This window comes from Heptranchias perlo, chromosome 3 (assembly GCF_035084215.1).
Source record: "Heptranchias perlo isolate sHepPer1 chromosome 3, sHepPer1.hap1, whole genome shotgun sequence".
In the NCBI taxonomy this organism is placed as follows: Eukaryota; Metazoa; Chordata; class Chondrichthyes; order Hexanchiformes; family Hexanchidae; genus Heptranchias; species Heptranchias perlo.
In genome coordinates, this window is record NC_090327.1 from 122,372,567 (window position 1) to 122,390,612 (window position 18,046).

Sequence of the window (18,046 nt, forward strand, 5' to 3'; positions counted from 1 at the left end):
GATATATTTGCTTTGGGGAGGGGGGGGGGAAAAGAAGATTCACTAGATTGCTTCCTGGGATGAGAGGGTTGTCCAATGAGGAGAGAGTGAGTAGAATGGGCCTATATGCTCGAGTATAGAAGAATGAGAGGTGATCTTATTGAAACGTATAAAATTCTGAGGGGTTGATAAGGTAGGTGCTGATAAGGTAGGTGCTGGGAGGTTGTTTCCCCTGGCTGGAGAGTCTAGAACTAGGGGCCATAGTCTCAAGATAAGAGGCTGGCCATTTAGGACTGAGATGAGGAGAAATTTCTTCACACAGAGGGTTGTGAATCTTAGGAATTCTCTACCCTAGAGGGCTGTGGGATGCTCAGTAGTTGAGTACATTCAATGCTGAGATTGATGGATTTTTGGACACTAAGGGAATCAAGGGACATGGGGATAGAACAGGAAAGTGGAGTTGAGGTTGAAGATCTGCCATGATCTTATTGAACGGCGGAGCAGGCTCGAAGGGCCGTATGTCCTGCTCCTGTTTCTTAGCAGATCCTAGAGATGTTTGCTTGAAACCAATCATTGAGCACAGCAGGAGGCCTAGCTAAATAGGGACTCCTTGTTGTGTGAGGTGGTAGTTTCGATTTTCAGCCTGGCGAGTCAATCCTTGACAGAGCTTAGGGATAAATGTGAAGCTTTTGCCTTTCCCTTGATTTTGGGGGTGGGGTGGGGGGGGGGGGGGAGGGGAACAGGCTCTGTGTCTGGAACAGTGAGAGGCAGAGACATTTCTCTTTCTGAAGTTAGTGCCATTCAGTTAGTGATCCTGACAAGTGATGTAGGCCCATATCAAGGGCAAAGTTTGTATAATTTATTACTTTTGATGTCACATGGAACAATAGGAAATAAGTAAAACTTGCTGTGAAGAAGTTATTCTGTTTATTCATGTACTTCCATGTAAAATAAACTGACCGGTTTGTTTACCAGTGGTCTCTTTTCACCTAAAGTGCATATTGACCTGCCATCCATGAGATAGGAGAAATGCATGTGGGGCACAGATCGCAGTATCTAGTGCATCCGAGGGTTCTTAGTGTCAATATCATGTAACTTAATATTGGGCAGTATAGGTACTCTCCAGTTCATAGGGGATGCGGAGTCCACTTTTAGAGTGATCAGCTTTGCTGAATGCAAGAGAATATCTAGTGTAGATCCAAAACTTGTAACTAATGTAAAAGCAGTTTTATGACCTTAAAGCAACAGCCAGATTAAACACTGCACCACCTTAACAGCTGACAACTTTCTTGAAGCAGTTGCCTAAAGCCTGTTGAGGAAGAGCTATTGAGACATAAACACATCCCTACATATACAATACATTATGCCCTGTATGTGGTTATAGAAGTGTATCCCTTGACTTGCTGGGGGTAATTTTAACTTTTATCACTGGGTGAAACACGGCTGATAGCGAATTGGCGGCCCGTTTTACACCCCTCCCGATTGGAGGCAATGGAGAAGAAAATTAGACGAGTTGTGAAACTGACAGCCAATTTGCTATCACCTGTTTCTTGCCCAGTGATAAAACTTAAAATTACTCCCACTGTGTGCCAAGCTACAGGGATCCACTGGTCTAAATATTTGACTAATGGTATCTGCACAACCCTTGTACCAAACTAAGCAACTGTGAACCCTTTTATGCACAATTACAACATGGAAACAAGTTTCTCAGCCCCGCCAGTCCATGTTGGAGATTATCCTCCGCAAGACTAGTAGTACTAATCCTACATCTATTTATTCCCCATTTCTATGTAACCTATTAGATGTTGACATGGTCTCTGCTTCAGTCACTAAGTCTGGTAGCGCATTCTACTATATCCCATCCCGTCGTAATTGTAAGTATCTCTATCAAATCTCCCCTGTTCTAACTAAAATAGCCCCAAATGTTCAAGTCTGCCTTTGTATTTGTATACCCTCACAGCAGGCAGCATCCTAGTGAATCTGTGCTGTATCCTCTCTGTTGCCTTAACATTCTTGCTATAGTGTGGAGCCCAAAACATCTATCCATCTAAAAGAATACTAATGACTGCTAGTTCGTCAGCCCCGCCCCACGTGTTTTTTTTATTGAACTGTTGCCATTTATATTCTTGCTAACATTTTTATCTGTTTCTGAAGTGTCTTATTTCTGAGATGTTTTGAGAAATAAAAAAAATTAGAATATGCAGACCTAAAGTATTGCAAGAATTAGTGTGCTTCAGTGGCTGATGATAAGGCTTGCTTATTAGAAATATTTAGAGAACATGCAAGTAATGACATGAGTTTCTTTAAACTGTATCTCATACTTCCAGTATGTTGCATGCATATTTGAGGGTTTTATTGGATAGCTTGATTCACCACTTCATAGGGAAGCATTCTGCAAATGTTGGTTTGGAGGTCTGTACTTGAAAGTTTTCAAGATGTCTGTGCCCTGTGAGCAACCTATACTTTTTGTTTTGCACTATTGATTCAGAGCATCCCACAATTCCCGGTAATTTTCACAGTGCAAACCAAAGTGATTGACTTGTTTGCGTCTGAGTTTGGGACACTGCTAGTGGAGCTTCTTGGTCACTTTTCTGACCAATGCATCCATAAGCTGTGGAAATTTGCTGGATTCTAGAATAAAATGACACTCTTTGGTATTTTGGAGGTACTGGCTGCTGTTAATGCTCTCTTCCTAACCCTCAGACCATGTCCTTGTCTCACTTATTTGTTTAATGACAGATTGTAATCTCTTATCCAAATAGAAGTTTGGAGCAAAATATCTTTAGTTTGTTTTTTTCACTTCAAAGGCCTGGTAGCCCACTAGAGCTGTTATGCAGTTTTTTTTTAAAGTGGCAGCTTGGGCAATATATGTATTTCTTCAGATTGTGTAGTTACAAACTTGAGTAAATTTCACCATGCAATAATATTCCATGTTTTCTATGTGTAATTTGCATAATGTAGAAACTTTTGAGCTGATTTGTTTGAAGATTACCTGACCAAGGTATATACTGAGCTACATAATTCAGTCTCTAATCATTGTTTTCTTTTTATTCTAGGCACTGATACTGTCTAGCACCGAGGATCACTTGTGTGCCCACAAAATCTATGCTACCTCAAAGTTAGTCATGTACTGTGACGAAATTTGTCTCAACAGAAATGCTGCAACTCGCCACAAGAATTACCTGGAGTACAGAATTTGATATGATTGCATGAAATGACCCAGGACTATTTCAAAGTCTGGAATATTCTGCTGTTGCAAGTTTATTCGGATCGTTTTACAGCATCCAACAGTAATATATAAAATCAGTGCTCATTGCTTTTTTTAAAAACAGAAATAACTGTTTTCAAGCTGTGTTACAGACCTTTCATCAAGTTGGGTGGAGATTCTCATTGATGGAATGCAATCATGTCCAATAAGGAAGAGAGGCAGATCAATACTGAATATGCTGTATCTTTGTTGGAGCAGCTTAAATTTTTCTATGACCAGCAGCTGTTGACCGACATTGTTTTAATCGCAGAGAGCACTGAATTCCCATGCCATAAGATGGTTCTTGCTACATGTAGCTCTTATTTCAGGTAAATTGCAGTATTTGTATTTTCTCTGCATCCAGTTTTTAAAAAAAATTATTGCTTAATGGAGAGGTTTATCTAATTTCAAGCTCATTTTTAAGTGGTGTATGCATTTTATTTTTCTATCGTACTCCCATCTTATACAATGTTGAGTTTTCTGATCTTTAGCTTCTGAATGCTTCAAGCATTAAAACTTTAAAATACTTTTCAGGGAAAAAGAACTTGTATTAATTCGAATTGCTGTGAACTTTCAGTTGGTTTTCAACAGAAGCCTAACTAGAAATAGCTGCTTGATAAATTCTTGTTAGGTTTTAAAACTGCAAATTTGCATCAGAACCATGGTCATCATTGCTGATGGGCCACGTACACAAGTCTATTAAATTGCAGGAACCAGAATTGACATGGGGATATATCCATGTAAATTTGAAGCACCATAGGGAGGAGAGTGTCTATCTTTTGAAAGACTAAAAATGAAACAGTCATCAGTGATGAAGTTGGTACTTTCAAACTTTATTGCTTGGCACCGATACTCAGGGTTGAAGGAACTCTGCTTCATTGAACACTTGCAATCAGCACAATTGAACCACTCACTAATTCAAATTCCTTTTGGAAATTAATGGACCATTCCATCCCCTCTTCCCCACAATCCCAGGGGCATGGCAACTAGATGCTGTTCTTTTTGAGTTTGCTGCCATATTGAGCATTCCCTCTGGTTCTCTAAAAGGCATCATTCTGAAAATGTGAAAAAGCTTCTCTTTCTCCCTGCAGCAGCAGCTGTTGGCAGACTAGGAAAACATTATCGTAAACATTTTAGGTACATTTGCAAATTTGTTTATGCTTCGTTATAGTCTTACACTTCAAGATATTGATCCTAAATATTTACATCTACATTTGCAAAGTTCTTTTGAAATCTTTCAATGAGAGTTTCTGGCCCTGAGCTCATTTTTGCATTTTATTTGTATTTGCTTTTGCATTTAAAATAGGCAGTTAAGGCATAAATGGATTCATTGCAGGTGGATTGATCTCCGCTGCATTCTGTCCCAGTGCTTAGTTTCAGGATATGTTTATTTAGCCCTGGATCCATACCAGTCACCAACACCCAGGATGCGCTTGTGTTCTGTGACATCAATAGGCAATTTTTAGTCTGTTTGGATAAAGTATTGGGCCATGTGCATTTGATTTGCTGGAAGGAGATCTTTAAGATAAAGTGGATTCATTCAATTCCAGGTTAGGCATGTACCCATCAACGATCTGAAATGATAGAGCATTGGGCATTTGGGACTCTGCCTCCTGTTCATACTGTAAAGCTTACAATCCTACAGGCTCCATGGTTGTTTTACTACTGCTGAAGCTATTTATGATCATTCAGCTTGAATGGTCGTGAAATGTACTCTGCAGTCTCTGCTTCTATCTCTTGTTCACTGAACTATGTCCACTAGTTGGGATTTGTTACTCTTGGCATTGGCATTTTAACTGGTTCAAGCTCCAAGCAATCTGGCTGGCACTGTTCTTCAAAGGATGTGCTTCCAACAAATTTGATTATGGCCTGGAAGAAAATGTCATGGTATGGAGTACAAGGCAAGGAGGACTTGGTCTGACATCCTTTGCCTCAGTGCTGTATGCAGCAGTTGAGAAGTTCAAAATGGAGATGACTCATACACAGCAATTCGAGATACCCTGAGATGCATATCCTGGCAACCTAACAGAAGTTAAGTTGTTGGGATTTGGTGGTTGCAATCAAGAAAGCTGAATTGAAGTTGTTGTCTGCTTGTCAATTTTCTGGAACAAAAGGTTTGCCTATTCCTTTGCTCTGCTCCTGGCATACCTCAGCTCATTCATATGGTTCAGGTAGAGGAGGCAGAGTGATTTTGCTTGTTCCCTTTTGGCTAAGATAAAAAGTTATTTTGCCCATTTCACTGCAATCTTTGATTAACCCATCAGATCTTTAAACTGGGTCTACCAATCGTGCCAGATGTGGCAGTGCATACTAGAGGCTCTAACTCTGGTTCTAGCGCTTGAGAGGGCAAGCTTGATCAGTGTTTATATACTCTCGCTTTGAAACATTTCTAGTTTCTGGTGTCAGCCTTGGCTCAGTGGTAGAACTGTCACCTTTAAATCAGATGGCTGTGGACTCTAGATCCATTCCATAGACTTGAGCACATATCCAGGCTGATACTTCAGTGCAGTACTGTACTGAGGGTGGTGTCTTTCAGATGAGATGTCAAACTGAAGCCCTATTGGCCCCCTCAGGTGGCCATAAAAGATCCCATGGCACTATACATTCCAACAGTGACTGCATTTCGGAAAACTTCAACTTTGGAGGCTTGCAATACCAAGCCAAAGATCCCAACTATAAACCACTGAAATGCAACGTTCTAAATGTATGTGCAATATATGATTAACATCACCATTGATGGAAAATCTAATTGTTGCCCTGATTCATGATATCTCTCTCCCTCACTCAAGTCATTCAATGGATTTGAATTTGCATCTGAGCAAACTGTCATTTAGACCATTTAAAACCATTGGTTTGTTTGATAGTGAGTGTTTTTGTTAGAACTGTTACCTGGTAGTTAGCCCTTACTCTTGCCATGGACTGTATATGAACTCCATGCATTGGCGGTTACATTGTATCTTACTAACCCATGGATAAAACATCTTAGTGTAGTCATAGCACAGGGTGACTGGCTTTAGCAATCCATGTTGACTGGAACATAGAGGTTTTCAGATGTCCACTGCCAAATTCTGTACTTTTGCTTTCTTTGATTTATATGTGGATATTGAACAGATGAGGAAGAATGTTGGGATGTTTACCATTGAGAATAGTTGAACCTCTGCTTACAAAGATGCAAAACCACCTCTCCCTCAATGCTTTCTCACTTTGCTTGGAGCATTTGTTTGTTTATATTGCATTGTAAGCATTCCTTAAAGACACATGTGTCCCTTGGTTACATTGTATGGAAGTTTATCTTCTTTCAAAGAATAACCATATCTACAATTGCTAATTTGACATTGCGTTTTTGTTGGTGTGGTCTTCCTTACGCTTAAATTTAAACTGTGAAACCAGACCTTCTTTACTACCCGCACTTCAGTTCTGCTGCTGACCTGGTCTGAATGGAGCTTTCTGTGAAGAAAGAGTCGCTGATTATTAAAGTAACTTCGGAATTCAGAACTTTGAAGTCTGATCTAGTTTGTCAAATCATAAAATCTGAACTGTCTTGACCCTTGCAGGGTTTATTTGTAAATAGAGACTATTCCTGTTTTGACAAGTCTGTACTTTCAATTTCCTGCACATCCTTTTTTTCTGTCATGAAGTCTGTGTGTGTGTCTCTCTCTCTCTCTCTCTCTCTGATCTGTCAGCAATCGAAGGATTAATTCTAAACTACCCACCGATTCTTTGATGAGCAATAACACCTATTTAAATATGAACATCTATCCATCTAAAGAATCCTGGAATCATGTCCATTTTAAAGACTTTTGGAAAGCACTACATGCAAAATGGATGCATTTAAATTTATTTTTGAGTTGTAATTGAAAAATTGTATGGCAAGTTTAAAGACATCTTGCTTCTGAAAGTTGGTGCCAAAATAAGAGCATGTGCATAAATACGGGGGTGATGGTAGTGATTAACTGAATGATAACTTTTAAGTTTGCTCTTTTTCACAATCTGTTTCTAATTTTAAGAATCATTAGAACAGGTTTGTATTCTGAGCTGTATGGCAATGCTTGGGTTAATTAAATAAGTTAATGATCTTGTTTTCTCATGAGAACATTTTAATAAGCATCTGGAATTAGTTTTAATCATTCTAACCTGGGATATAAATATTTTACCAAACCTATAACAAAGTAAATTCAGGTATTACCTGTGTAAGGAACAGCTAAATTCTTTGTCTTTGTCAGGTTTGTCATACCACAAACTTTTGAAATACTAAATTCCTGGGGAAGATGATTACAAGACCAAAACTTAAAATTGTCAATTGGTATTTAAAATTCCAAAGAATCTCCCAAGAATGTGTGTTTATCAGACGTCATGGGATTTTTAAATGACTAATTTTCTTAATATGTGAACAGTTCAGTATGTAACCAATGTATTACTGTTACTGGAAAGTGCACATGTTATGAATATTGAGGTTCTGTAATTTCCTTTTGTAATCAAGTACCATGCTGATGCTCACTTAGGGTACCCATGGAACTATACCCCATACCCCAAAATACTCAGTGCCTTTGGGAGAGGAAGGGAGAAAATTTGGAGGGGAGTTTGAACATCTAGCTTTGTTATAAAACCAAACAAGCTTGAACACTAGTAGCAAGTACCATTGCCCGCAGTACGTACTCACATCCATTTATTTAAGTTCCGCACCAGTGTGCAAAATCCAAACTAGCATTTACTGGGATTTATTTTAATTGAGAAAACGAGCTGACAAATCTAAAGCCACCATGATTGAAAAGGGTAGGAGAGAAACTACGGTAAATCAGGAAGTAGTAATTAAGTGACACCACTTGTATTTTAAACGCATGAAGGAAAGACTGAGGAAGGTAACATTTTGAATTATTACAAAAGCATGCAATTTGTAAGAAGAAATTGAAAGAACTGTTGGTCCAGTATTTAACCTTTTATCTCATGGTGCTTAAAGGTAGTGACATATGTTGGATCTTTCTTCAGGGCCATGTTTATGAGTGGACTGAGTGAAAGCAAGCAGACACATGTACACTTGCAGAATGTGGATGCACCCACGCTTCAGATAATCATTAGATATGCATACACGGGTAACTTGGCAATAAACGACAGCACTGTGGAACAGCTCTATGAGACATCATCATTTCTGCAGGTAAGAGTAATATTAGATTAACTGAAGCTAATCTCTCCACGTTTGTACTCTATAAAGCATATGCTAAAAAGGATCCTATTACCTCTTTTTGGGGGCAGACCTGCTGCTTGTGCAAGAGTTTATTTAACTCTTTTAAAAAGCATTTAGATACTAGAAAAGTTTGTTGCATGGAGCCCAGTACTTCCAGTCACAGTTTCAGTTTCCCAGCCGGTCTAGGTTAAGCTCTGGCCTCCCTGACATTAAAAGAGCATAAGGTATCTCTTACTCAGTGTAAAGTGTGTTATATTTCTGAGAAATCAACACGTGAAGGCCTTTTCCACAATCAGAGCGGCTATTTTAATGGTGGGAGGGGGAGAGGGAGTGAAAACTGGAAATACATCCTGTAGGCGAGGACTCTGGAGAAGTCTTGAACGTCAAATAGTACCTACAATGAGTTAAGGGAGTCCAACCTTTCAGCAACATAAAAGAAGCATTAAATTTGAATGTATGAAGGTCAGGACATGGGAGTTAGTGATAGCTTTGCAACTAGCTCAATTATAGTCGCTGTCATCCTCTAGTTACTTTATCAATTGCTCCAGTACTCTTGCTGGCATCTCATCCAAAACTCTGTTCCTATCTCTCACCAAGTCTTGCTCACCTAGCACACCTGTCCTCACTGACCTACATTGGCTCCTGGTCTCCCAACACCTCAAATTTAAAGTTCTGAACCCTGTGTTTAAATTTCTCCCTATCTCTGTAATCTCTTCCAACTCAACAACCCCCCCTGCACCCCAAACTGTTCTTCTGACTCTGAAGTGCATCCTTTGCTCCATTATTGGTGACTTTCTTTTTAGCCCCCTAGGCTCCACGCTCCAGAAATCCCTCCTTAAACCCCTTTACCTCTCCATCTCCTTCATTTTAGGACCCTCCTTAGAATGCACCTCTTAACCCATCTAATCTTTCCTCCTTACACCCCCTGTAGTGCCTTGGGACTGTTCTCTGTTAAAGGTGCTATACAAATGCAAGTTGTTCTTCTAAATATTTATTGATGCAGTGTTCAGTTTTGACTTGCCAAATGTGGCCATATAATTGGCCAGCCAACTGGTACTTATCAGTGCTTCAACTTCAAAAAACAGTGTGTACTATCTTTGCCCAGGTAAAGTCTGCCATAAAATGTGGTGCGTGTCACACCTTGATGGTAGGCATACTTGATCTTCAAAACCATTGTCTGAGTTGGGCCAAAATCTGGTGTTGGAAGAAAACTTGTCTAACCCTACCATTTTTTTTTCCATGATAGGGCATTTTGTGAATTTGACTCTCTTGTAGCTATCATTTCCCAACACCAATTAGTAGATGTGGCGAGTCATAGAATCATAGAAAGGTTACAACACGGAAGGAGGCCATTTGGCCCATCAAGTCCACACCGGCTCGATGCAAGAGCAATCCAGCTAGTCTTAGTCCCACTCCCCCTCCCTATCCCCTCAGCCCTGCAAATTTTTCCTTTCAAGTACTTATCCAGTTCCCTTTTAGGGAACGGAAGGCCATGATTGAATCTGCCTCCACCACCGCCTCAGGCAGTGCATTCCAGATCCTAAACACTCGCTGTGTTTAAAGAAAAATGTTTTTCCCATGTCACCATTGGTTCTTATGCTAATCACCTTAAATCTATGTCCTCTGGTTCTTGACCTTTCCACCAATGGGAACAGATTCTCTCTCTCTCTACTCTGTCTAGACCCTTCGTGATTTTGAATACCTCTATCAAATCTCCTCGTAACCGTCTCTCTTCCAAGGAGAACAACCCCACCTTCTCTAGTCTATCCATGTAACTAAAGTCCCTCATCCCTGGAATCATTCTAGTAAATCTCTTCTGCACCTTCTCTAAGGTCCGAAAACTGGACACAATACTCCAGTTGTACTCTATGCCTCTATTTATAAAGCTGAGGATCCCGTATGCTTTTTTAACCGCTTTCTTAACCTGCCCTGCCACCTTCAAAGATTTTGTGCAGATATACCCCCCCCCCAGATCTGTTCCTGTACCCCTTTTAGAATTGTGCCCTCTAGTTTACATTGCCTCTCCTTGTTCTTCCTACCGAAATGTATCACTTCGCATTTTTCTGCATTAAATTTCATCTGCCACGTGTCTGCCCGTGCCACCAACCTGTCTATATCCTCACTGTTTACTACCCTTCCAAGTTTTGTGTCATCTGCAAATTTTGAAATTGTGCCCTGTACACCCAAGTCCAAGTCATCAATATATATCAAGAAAAGCAGTGCTCCCAGCATCGACCCCTGGGGAACACCACTGTACTCCTCCCTCCAGTCCGAAAAACAACCATTCGCCACTACTGTTTCCTGTCCCTTAGTCAATTCTGTATCCATGTTGTTACTGCCCCCTTCATTCCATGGACCACAATCTTGATGATAAGCCTACCATGCGGTACTTTATCAAACGCCTTTTGTAAGTCCATATTCACCACATCAGCTGCATTGCCTTCATCTCCCCTCTCTGTTACCTCATCAAAAAACTGTATCAGGTTAGTTAAACACAATTTGCCTTTAACAAATCCATGCTGGCTTTCCCTAATCAATCCACACTCATCCAAGTGACTGTTAATTCTGTCCTGGATTATCATTTCTAAATGTTTCCCCACCATTGAGGTTAAACTGACTGGCCTATAGTTGCTGGGTTTATCCTTACACCCTTTTTTGAACAAGGGTGTAACATTTGCCATTCTCCAGTCCTCTGGCACCACCCCTGCATCTACGGGTGTTTGGAAGATTATGGCCAGTATCTCTGCAATTTCCACCCTTTCCTCAACAACCTAGGATGCATCCCATCTGGACCAGGGAGCTCTGGCTTTAGTTGCTCTACCTTTCTGCCTCGTGGGAATGTGCCTAGACTGTACCCGAACCATCTCCACTTTAAAGGCCGCCCATTGTTCAATTATAGTTTTGCCTGCCAATCTTTGATTCCAATTTACCCAGGCCAGATCTGTTCTCATCCCATTGAAATTGGCCTTCCTCCAATTGTGTATTTTTACTTTAGGGTGTTCCATGTCCTTTTCCATAGCTATTCTAAACCTTATGATATTATGATCGCTGCTCCCCCACTGACACTTGCTCCACTTGGCCCTCTTCATTCCCTAGAACCAAGTCCAATGCCTCCATCCTCGTGCCGGAAACGTACTGGTTAAGAAAATTATCCGGAACACAATTCAAGAATTCTTCCCCCTCTTTGCCCCTTATTATTGTTATCCCAGTATCTATTAGGATAGTTGAAGTCCCCAGTTATCACTACACTATAGCTTTCGCACCTCTTGGTTATTGCCCTGCAAATTTGCTCCTCTATATCCTTCCCACTAGTTGGTGACCTATATAATACACCCAGGGGTGTAATGGCACCTCTATTATTTCTTAACTCAAACCAAATAGATTCTGTCCTTGACCCCTCCAGGATATCCTCTCTCTTCAATACCGCAATATTCTCCTTAATCAACACTGCCACCCCCCTCCCACTTTCTTTCTTTTCCCTATCTTTCCTGAACACCTTGTATCCAGGAATATTTAGTACCTAATCCTGCCCTTTTTTGAACCAGGTCTCTGTTATTGCCACGACATTGTATTCCCATGTGGCTATTTGAGCCTGCAGCTCACCAACCTTGTTTACCACGCTTCGCGTGTTTACACACGTGCACTGCAAACCAGTCTTTCGACTTTCTTGTACTCTTAGTCTGATCCCACCTAATACTGTACTATTACTTGCTCTAGTGCTATCTTTCTCCCCCGATCCTTTGTGCCCCATGTTTCTCCTTTCCATTGCTACACCCTGGTGCCCATCCACCTGCCAAATTAGTTTAAACCCCACCAGAGCACTAACTAACCTCCCCACGAGAACATTGGTCCCAGCTTTGTTGAGATCCAACCCATCTGGCCTGTACAGGTCCCACCTTACCCAGAACTGGTCCCAATACCCCAGGAATCTAAAGCCTTCCCTCCTGCACCATCTCTCCAGCCACACATTGATCTGCTCTATCCTATTTCTATACTCACTAGCACATGGCACTGGGGAGTAATCCGAGATTACTACCTTTTGAGGTTCTGCTTCTTAATCTCTTTCCTAACTCAAAATCTCCCTGCAGGACCTCATCCCTCTTTCTACCTATGTTGTTGATACCAATATGGACCACAACCCTCTGGCTGTTCACCACCCCCCCCCCCCCCCCCCCCCCCCAAATATTCTGCAGATGCTCAGTGACATCCTTGACCCTGGCACCAGGGAGGCAACATACCATCCTGGAATCACGTCTGCGGTCGCAGAAATGCCTGTTTGCTCCCCTAACTATTGAATCCCTTATTGGTATTGCTCTCTCCTGACCTTTCCCCGCCCCCCCCCCATACAGCTGAGTGACCCATGGTACTATGGACTTGGCTCTGGCTGCACTCCTCGGACGAACCTTCTCCCCCACCGGTATTCAGAACTGCATACTGGTTAGAGAGTGAGATGCACTCTGGACTCCTGCACTACCTGCCTGGTCCTCTTTGTCTGTCTGGCAGTCACCTAGTCCCTCTCTGCCTGCAGTCTCTTAAGCTGCGGGGTGACCACCTCCTGAAATATGCTATCCACATAGTCATACTGGGTTTTGAAAAAAAAATACTGAAATCATTTCTGTGATTAGTTGGCTGTAAAACTGTAATTATCATGTTGGCCAACAATTGTATAGAAATTACAACAGGAAAACACCCCGTTCAGCCCAACCAATCCATGTTTATCCTCCATTTAAGCAGTAGTCATAATCCCATGTGCATGCTCTGTGCCACTGTAGCGTTATGGAATCTTTAATGCTTATCTGAGCCACCACAGCAAGTGGATGGAGCCTCTGTTTAATATCCTATGTGAAGGACAATGCAGCACACTCTCAGTACTTTGCTGGAGTGTCGGTACAAATTCTGGAGTGGGGCTTGAATGTACTACCTTCTGGTTCAGGAGTCAAGAGTTCTTCCAACACTTTTTTAGCTTAAATTCTCCTTTTATCCTTCTTCTCACCCCAGCACTTATGTTTGAATACAAAGCTGAAATTAGACATTAAGGAATTGCTGGGATGAATCCATGTCCTATCAATACAGTGCACTGGTACCATTAATGTAGAGCAGCCACTTGTTTTCTAGTTATCAGATCATGCTAGAAAAATACTAGTGAAGTCTCTTGAAATCTATACGTACAACTAGCGATTGTTTTAAGATAGAAAGTATATCCTGTCTCTCAACATTAATTTATATTTACTTGTATATTTGTTCACCTGCTAGACTCAGGCCCATTTTGCACTTCCATATTCTACAAAGTTTATGCTGGAGTTAAAATCTGTGCTGATTTAAATGATTTCCCTCTCTCTTCCTGCAGGTGGAAAATGTATCTCAGCGTTGTCGAGAATATTTAATAAAGAAAATTAATGCTGAGAACTGTGTTCGATTACTGAGCTTTGCCGATTTATACAGCTGTGAAGAGCTGAAAGCAAATGCAAAGCGAATGGTAGAGCATAAATTCACTGCTGTTTACCATCAAGGTGCTTTTTTGCAGCTGTCACATGATCTACTGATAGATATCCTTAGCAGTGACAATTTAAATGTGGAGAAGGAAGAGACAGTCCGTGAAGCTGCTATGGTGTGGCTTGAATATGACACCGAATCGCGATCCCAGTATCTGTCTTCAGTCCTTGGCCAAATAAGAATTGATGCACTTTCTGAGGTAACACAGAGAGCCTGGTTCCAAGGCTTACCACCTAACGATAAGTCTGTGGTGGTACAAGGACTGTACAAATCGATGCCAAAATTTTTCAAACCAAGACTTGGTATGACTAAAGAAGAGATGCTAATATTCATTGAAGCCACCGGTGAAAGTCCTAGTTCTTCCTTTTGTGCTGTTTGCTACAGCCCTCAGGCAGAGAAAGTGTACAAACTGTGTAACCCACCCGGGGACTTGCAGAGAGTAGGAACACTTGTTACTCCTGACAATGACATTTACATTGCAGGTGGGCAGGTACCATTGAAAACTTCGATCACCAATAATAGCAAGGCGAGTAAACTTCAGGCTGCGTATAGACCTGTGAATTGTTTCTGCCTATTTGATGCTCAGCAGAACACGTGGGTTCCAAAGACTCCAATGTTGTGTGCTCGTAATCGACCTTCATTGGTTTGCTGTGAAGGATATATCTATGCAATCGGAGGGGACAATGTTGGTGGGGAAATGAACAAACGGACCATGGAAAGGTATGATTGTGAAACAGATGAGTGGACTTTGGTGAATCCCTTGCCTTGTGCTTGGCAGTGGAATGCAGCGGTAGCAGTGGAAGACTACATTTATGTCATGGCACACAATCTAACATTTTGCTACTGCCCACGTACTGACTCTTGGGTTGAAATGGCTACACGTCAAACAAGTAGATGTTTTGCTTCAGCTGCAGCTTTTGGAGACAAAATCTTCTACATTGGTGGTTTGCATATTGGAAATAACTCAGGCATCCGAATACCTTCAAGCACTGTTGATGGTTCCTCTGTAACTGTAGAAGTATATGATGTGATCAAAAATGAGTGGAAGATAGCAACTAACATCCCTGCAAAGCGCTATTCTGACCCCTGTGTAAGAGCAGTGGTAGTCTTGAACTGCCTGTGTGTGTTCATGCGAGAGACTCACATGAATGAAAAACCCAAGTATGCAATCTATCAGTACAACATGGAGCTGGACCAATGGATCCTGCGTCAGTCTATTTCAGAACGGGTCCTCTGGGACCTTGGCAAAGATTTTCGGTGCACTATGGGGAAACTTTACCCTTCGTGTCTTGAAGAATCTCTATGGAAGCCTCCACCGTCTCTGTTCTCACAAGATGGAGCAGATGAGTTTGAGTTGGATGGAGAGATGGTTACTTTACCATTGAATAGTTAGCCAGATATGGGCACAGATGCTGTGGATTCCTAAGACATGCATAGCACAGCAATGTGTATGTCACAAGCTTCCAGATCATGACAGGGTTTATTTTAACAGATTAAGCAGTAACTGTTCAGCACAGCATGTCACTAAGTTTGCATAGTATTCTGTAAATAACAGAGAATCCAGTTGTGTTGTATCTTCTACTCCTAGATACCATGTGTTCTGCTAAAGAGATTATTGTATTATTGTTACAATGTGACTAATTTACAAAAGAAACATTGTTTTACTTACACATGTATCCCTGGATTTGATCATAAAGATATGAAATCTTGTAGATCTTCCCAGTAAAAATAGGCTGAGCAAGGTGGCTGCAGGTTCAGTCAAAGCTTGTGTTCATTAGATGCACGTACTCCAGTATCCATAAAATATTTCCATTTATTCCAGGTTGCAGGTCTACCAAGCAGCTGGTAGTTTACCAGGTGTGTATTAGTGGGGGCTGTGTAATGACTGCCAGCCTCTTGTAGTGCGGGTCTATGTGGAGCTTCAATCACTTAATGTGTCTCCACGTGTCAAGTAACATAGGCTCATCCATATTACAACTTCCTGCTGCTGAATTTTCATTTGTAAAACAAGTTTTAGTGAGTAACAACCAGGTCTTTATTTTGTATTTCATTAATTTAATAAGGCAACCGTTACTGTAGTGTGATTGTGTATAGGTATCCTAGCTGTTAGGTTTTTAATACAGTTGGTTTGAGTGAAATGTTTCAAGAATGAACTGTATCCTGCGTGCAGGAGAACAGAACAGATCCAGCACTGCTCTGGCATAACTCCCAGGAACCACTAGCAATAGCTGGGCTCTCCATTCTAACATGAGCACAGGTGCTTCATGAAATCCCTACTAGCATGTTCAGCTGCATTGTGTTTCTTTGGCACTGTATTTTGAATTAATTTAATTTATTAAAAACCTTCACATGTAAATGTTTGTTTTCCTTTTTAGTAATACATAACTTGGAGAAGCAACAATATCTATACTGTACTAACATCTAGTTGAGTGACAATTTGGAAAAGTCCCCCATCTGGATGCATAAAATGCAAATCAGTATTACAACTGGAGTTGGTGTGATTTCTGCAGTGTGTCAACTTGTCATATGCAATAAATTCTATGTTTTATGTTGACTGCAGCATACTTAGCTGGCAGTGGCTTTTTGGGGTATAGAATCTCCAGGCAAAACCCCCAGCTCTAATTCAAATCAGTTGGGTAGCCCTAGGATGCATATATGTCTCTAATCTCACCACTTTTGAGTTTCACTTACTCATGTTTTTATAAATATGTCTTTCGGGAGATGGCAAGAGGTAAATTATTTTCTTTTTAACTACTCTTGCTTTGAACCTGCAGGCCTGCTATATCAGTCATATGGTTGGCAGGGGCCAATCATACACAAGTCAGTACACATTAATTACTTTTCTTCCCCCCACCCTCCTCTCCCTACTTAAAGTTTCCATCTGACTCTGTTGCAGTACTGTTGAACAGAAAGAACCAACTTTGCTCTCTGTCTTCAAGCTGTTGCTGTTGTGTAAATTTCATATAAAACTGTCTTCCCAGTTAATATGAAATTTACACAACAGCTTGAAGACAGAGCAAAGTTGGTTCTTTCTGTTCAACAGTACTGCAACAGAGTCAGATGGAAACTTTAAGTAGGGAGAGGAGGGTGGGGGGAAGAAAAGTAATGAATGAGTACTGACTTGTGTATGATTGGTCCCTGCCAACCATATACCAGGCCTGCAGATTCAAAGCAAAAGTGGGTTTAAAAAAAGTTTAAAAGAAAATAATTTACCTTTTGCACTAAATACAAAACAGGGTGGCTGCTGGAGTTGAGGGAGCATTAAACTTGTCCAGTGCCACTACATGGCTACAGCCATGTTTTGATTGGAAATTGTTTACATAGGAAACCCTATCAATCACTTCCTGTTATAACAGTTGATATGAAATCCATCACACAGTTGTGATTAGGAAGTACATACTATTTGCAAAGTTTATAAAATATAGCCACCTTTCCACCCCCTCAAGTTAATTGAATAATGCTGTGGGCCCTTTTACAACAGGGGAATTCTCAGTCCTGCCCATCATGCATCCCTCAATAAACAAATGATCTGGTCAACGAGCTGGTAGGTTGTGGGATCTTGCTGTGCTCAAATTGGTTGGTGTTTCTATTGTCATTTTTAGTTTTAACCTGCTAGAGCCTACTCAGATCCTAGTTAACCCTCCCCCAATGCCTGAGTGCCATCGAACTGTCTTTGGATTGTGGACAAGGTTCAGAAGACTGCTGTACTTAAGCCACAGTTCATATCAGAAGGTAGCTGGCTTCCTTGGACCCCAACAACTACTGGCATGTTAGTCAGGGGAGGAGCCTATTCACCAATGGGATGCCAGCAATTTGTGACCAGCAGGGCTGTGGATTTCAATCTGTTCCTGTTGAGATTTAGATTAGCACTAAACAGTAGATGATGCTAGCTATGATAAAATCTGATGCAAATGGTTTTAGGATCAGTCCTATGTTACAGCATAAACACAGCTGCAAAGCCCAGAGATGAGCCAGTTTGTGAGCTACCTTCATTAGGCAGTAAGGAAAGGCTGTTTTTGAGATTTATAATTCATGATATTCAACATTAATTAGGACCCTAAGAAGTTAGCAGAAAAGTATCAATTTTCTTAATGGTGAGAGTCTAGGAACTGGAGGAGCAAAGGGATTTGAGTGTCCAGCGACAC

At 41.1% G+C, this 18,046-nt stretch overlaps 1 protein-coding gene across 3 annotated transcripts in view; it reads left to right on the top strand.

The window, feature by feature from the left end:
- kbtbd2 (kelch repeat and BTB (POZ) domain containing 2) overlaps nt 1-16,257 on the top strand; it is a 40,526-nt gene extending 24,269 nt beyond the window's left edge. For 2 of the 3 annotated variants that reach the window (XM_067981917.1, XM_067981916.1), the window contains exons 2-4: nt 3,036-3,555; nt 8,213-8,378; nt 13,756-16,257. In XM_067981917.1, coding sequence (XP_067838018.1) covers nt 3,386-3,555; nt 8,213-8,378; nt 13,756-15,294 — 1,875 coding nt within the window. In that variant the 5' untranslated portion in view covers nt 3,036-3,385 and the 3' untranslated portion in view covers nt 15,295-16,257. The remainder of the gene's footprint in view (nt 1-3,035; nt 3,556-8,212; nt 8,379-13,755) is intronic. The other variant, XM_067981918.1, reaches the window with a different exon arrangement.
- The last annotated feature ends 1,789 nt before the right edge of the window (nt 16,258-18,046 follow it).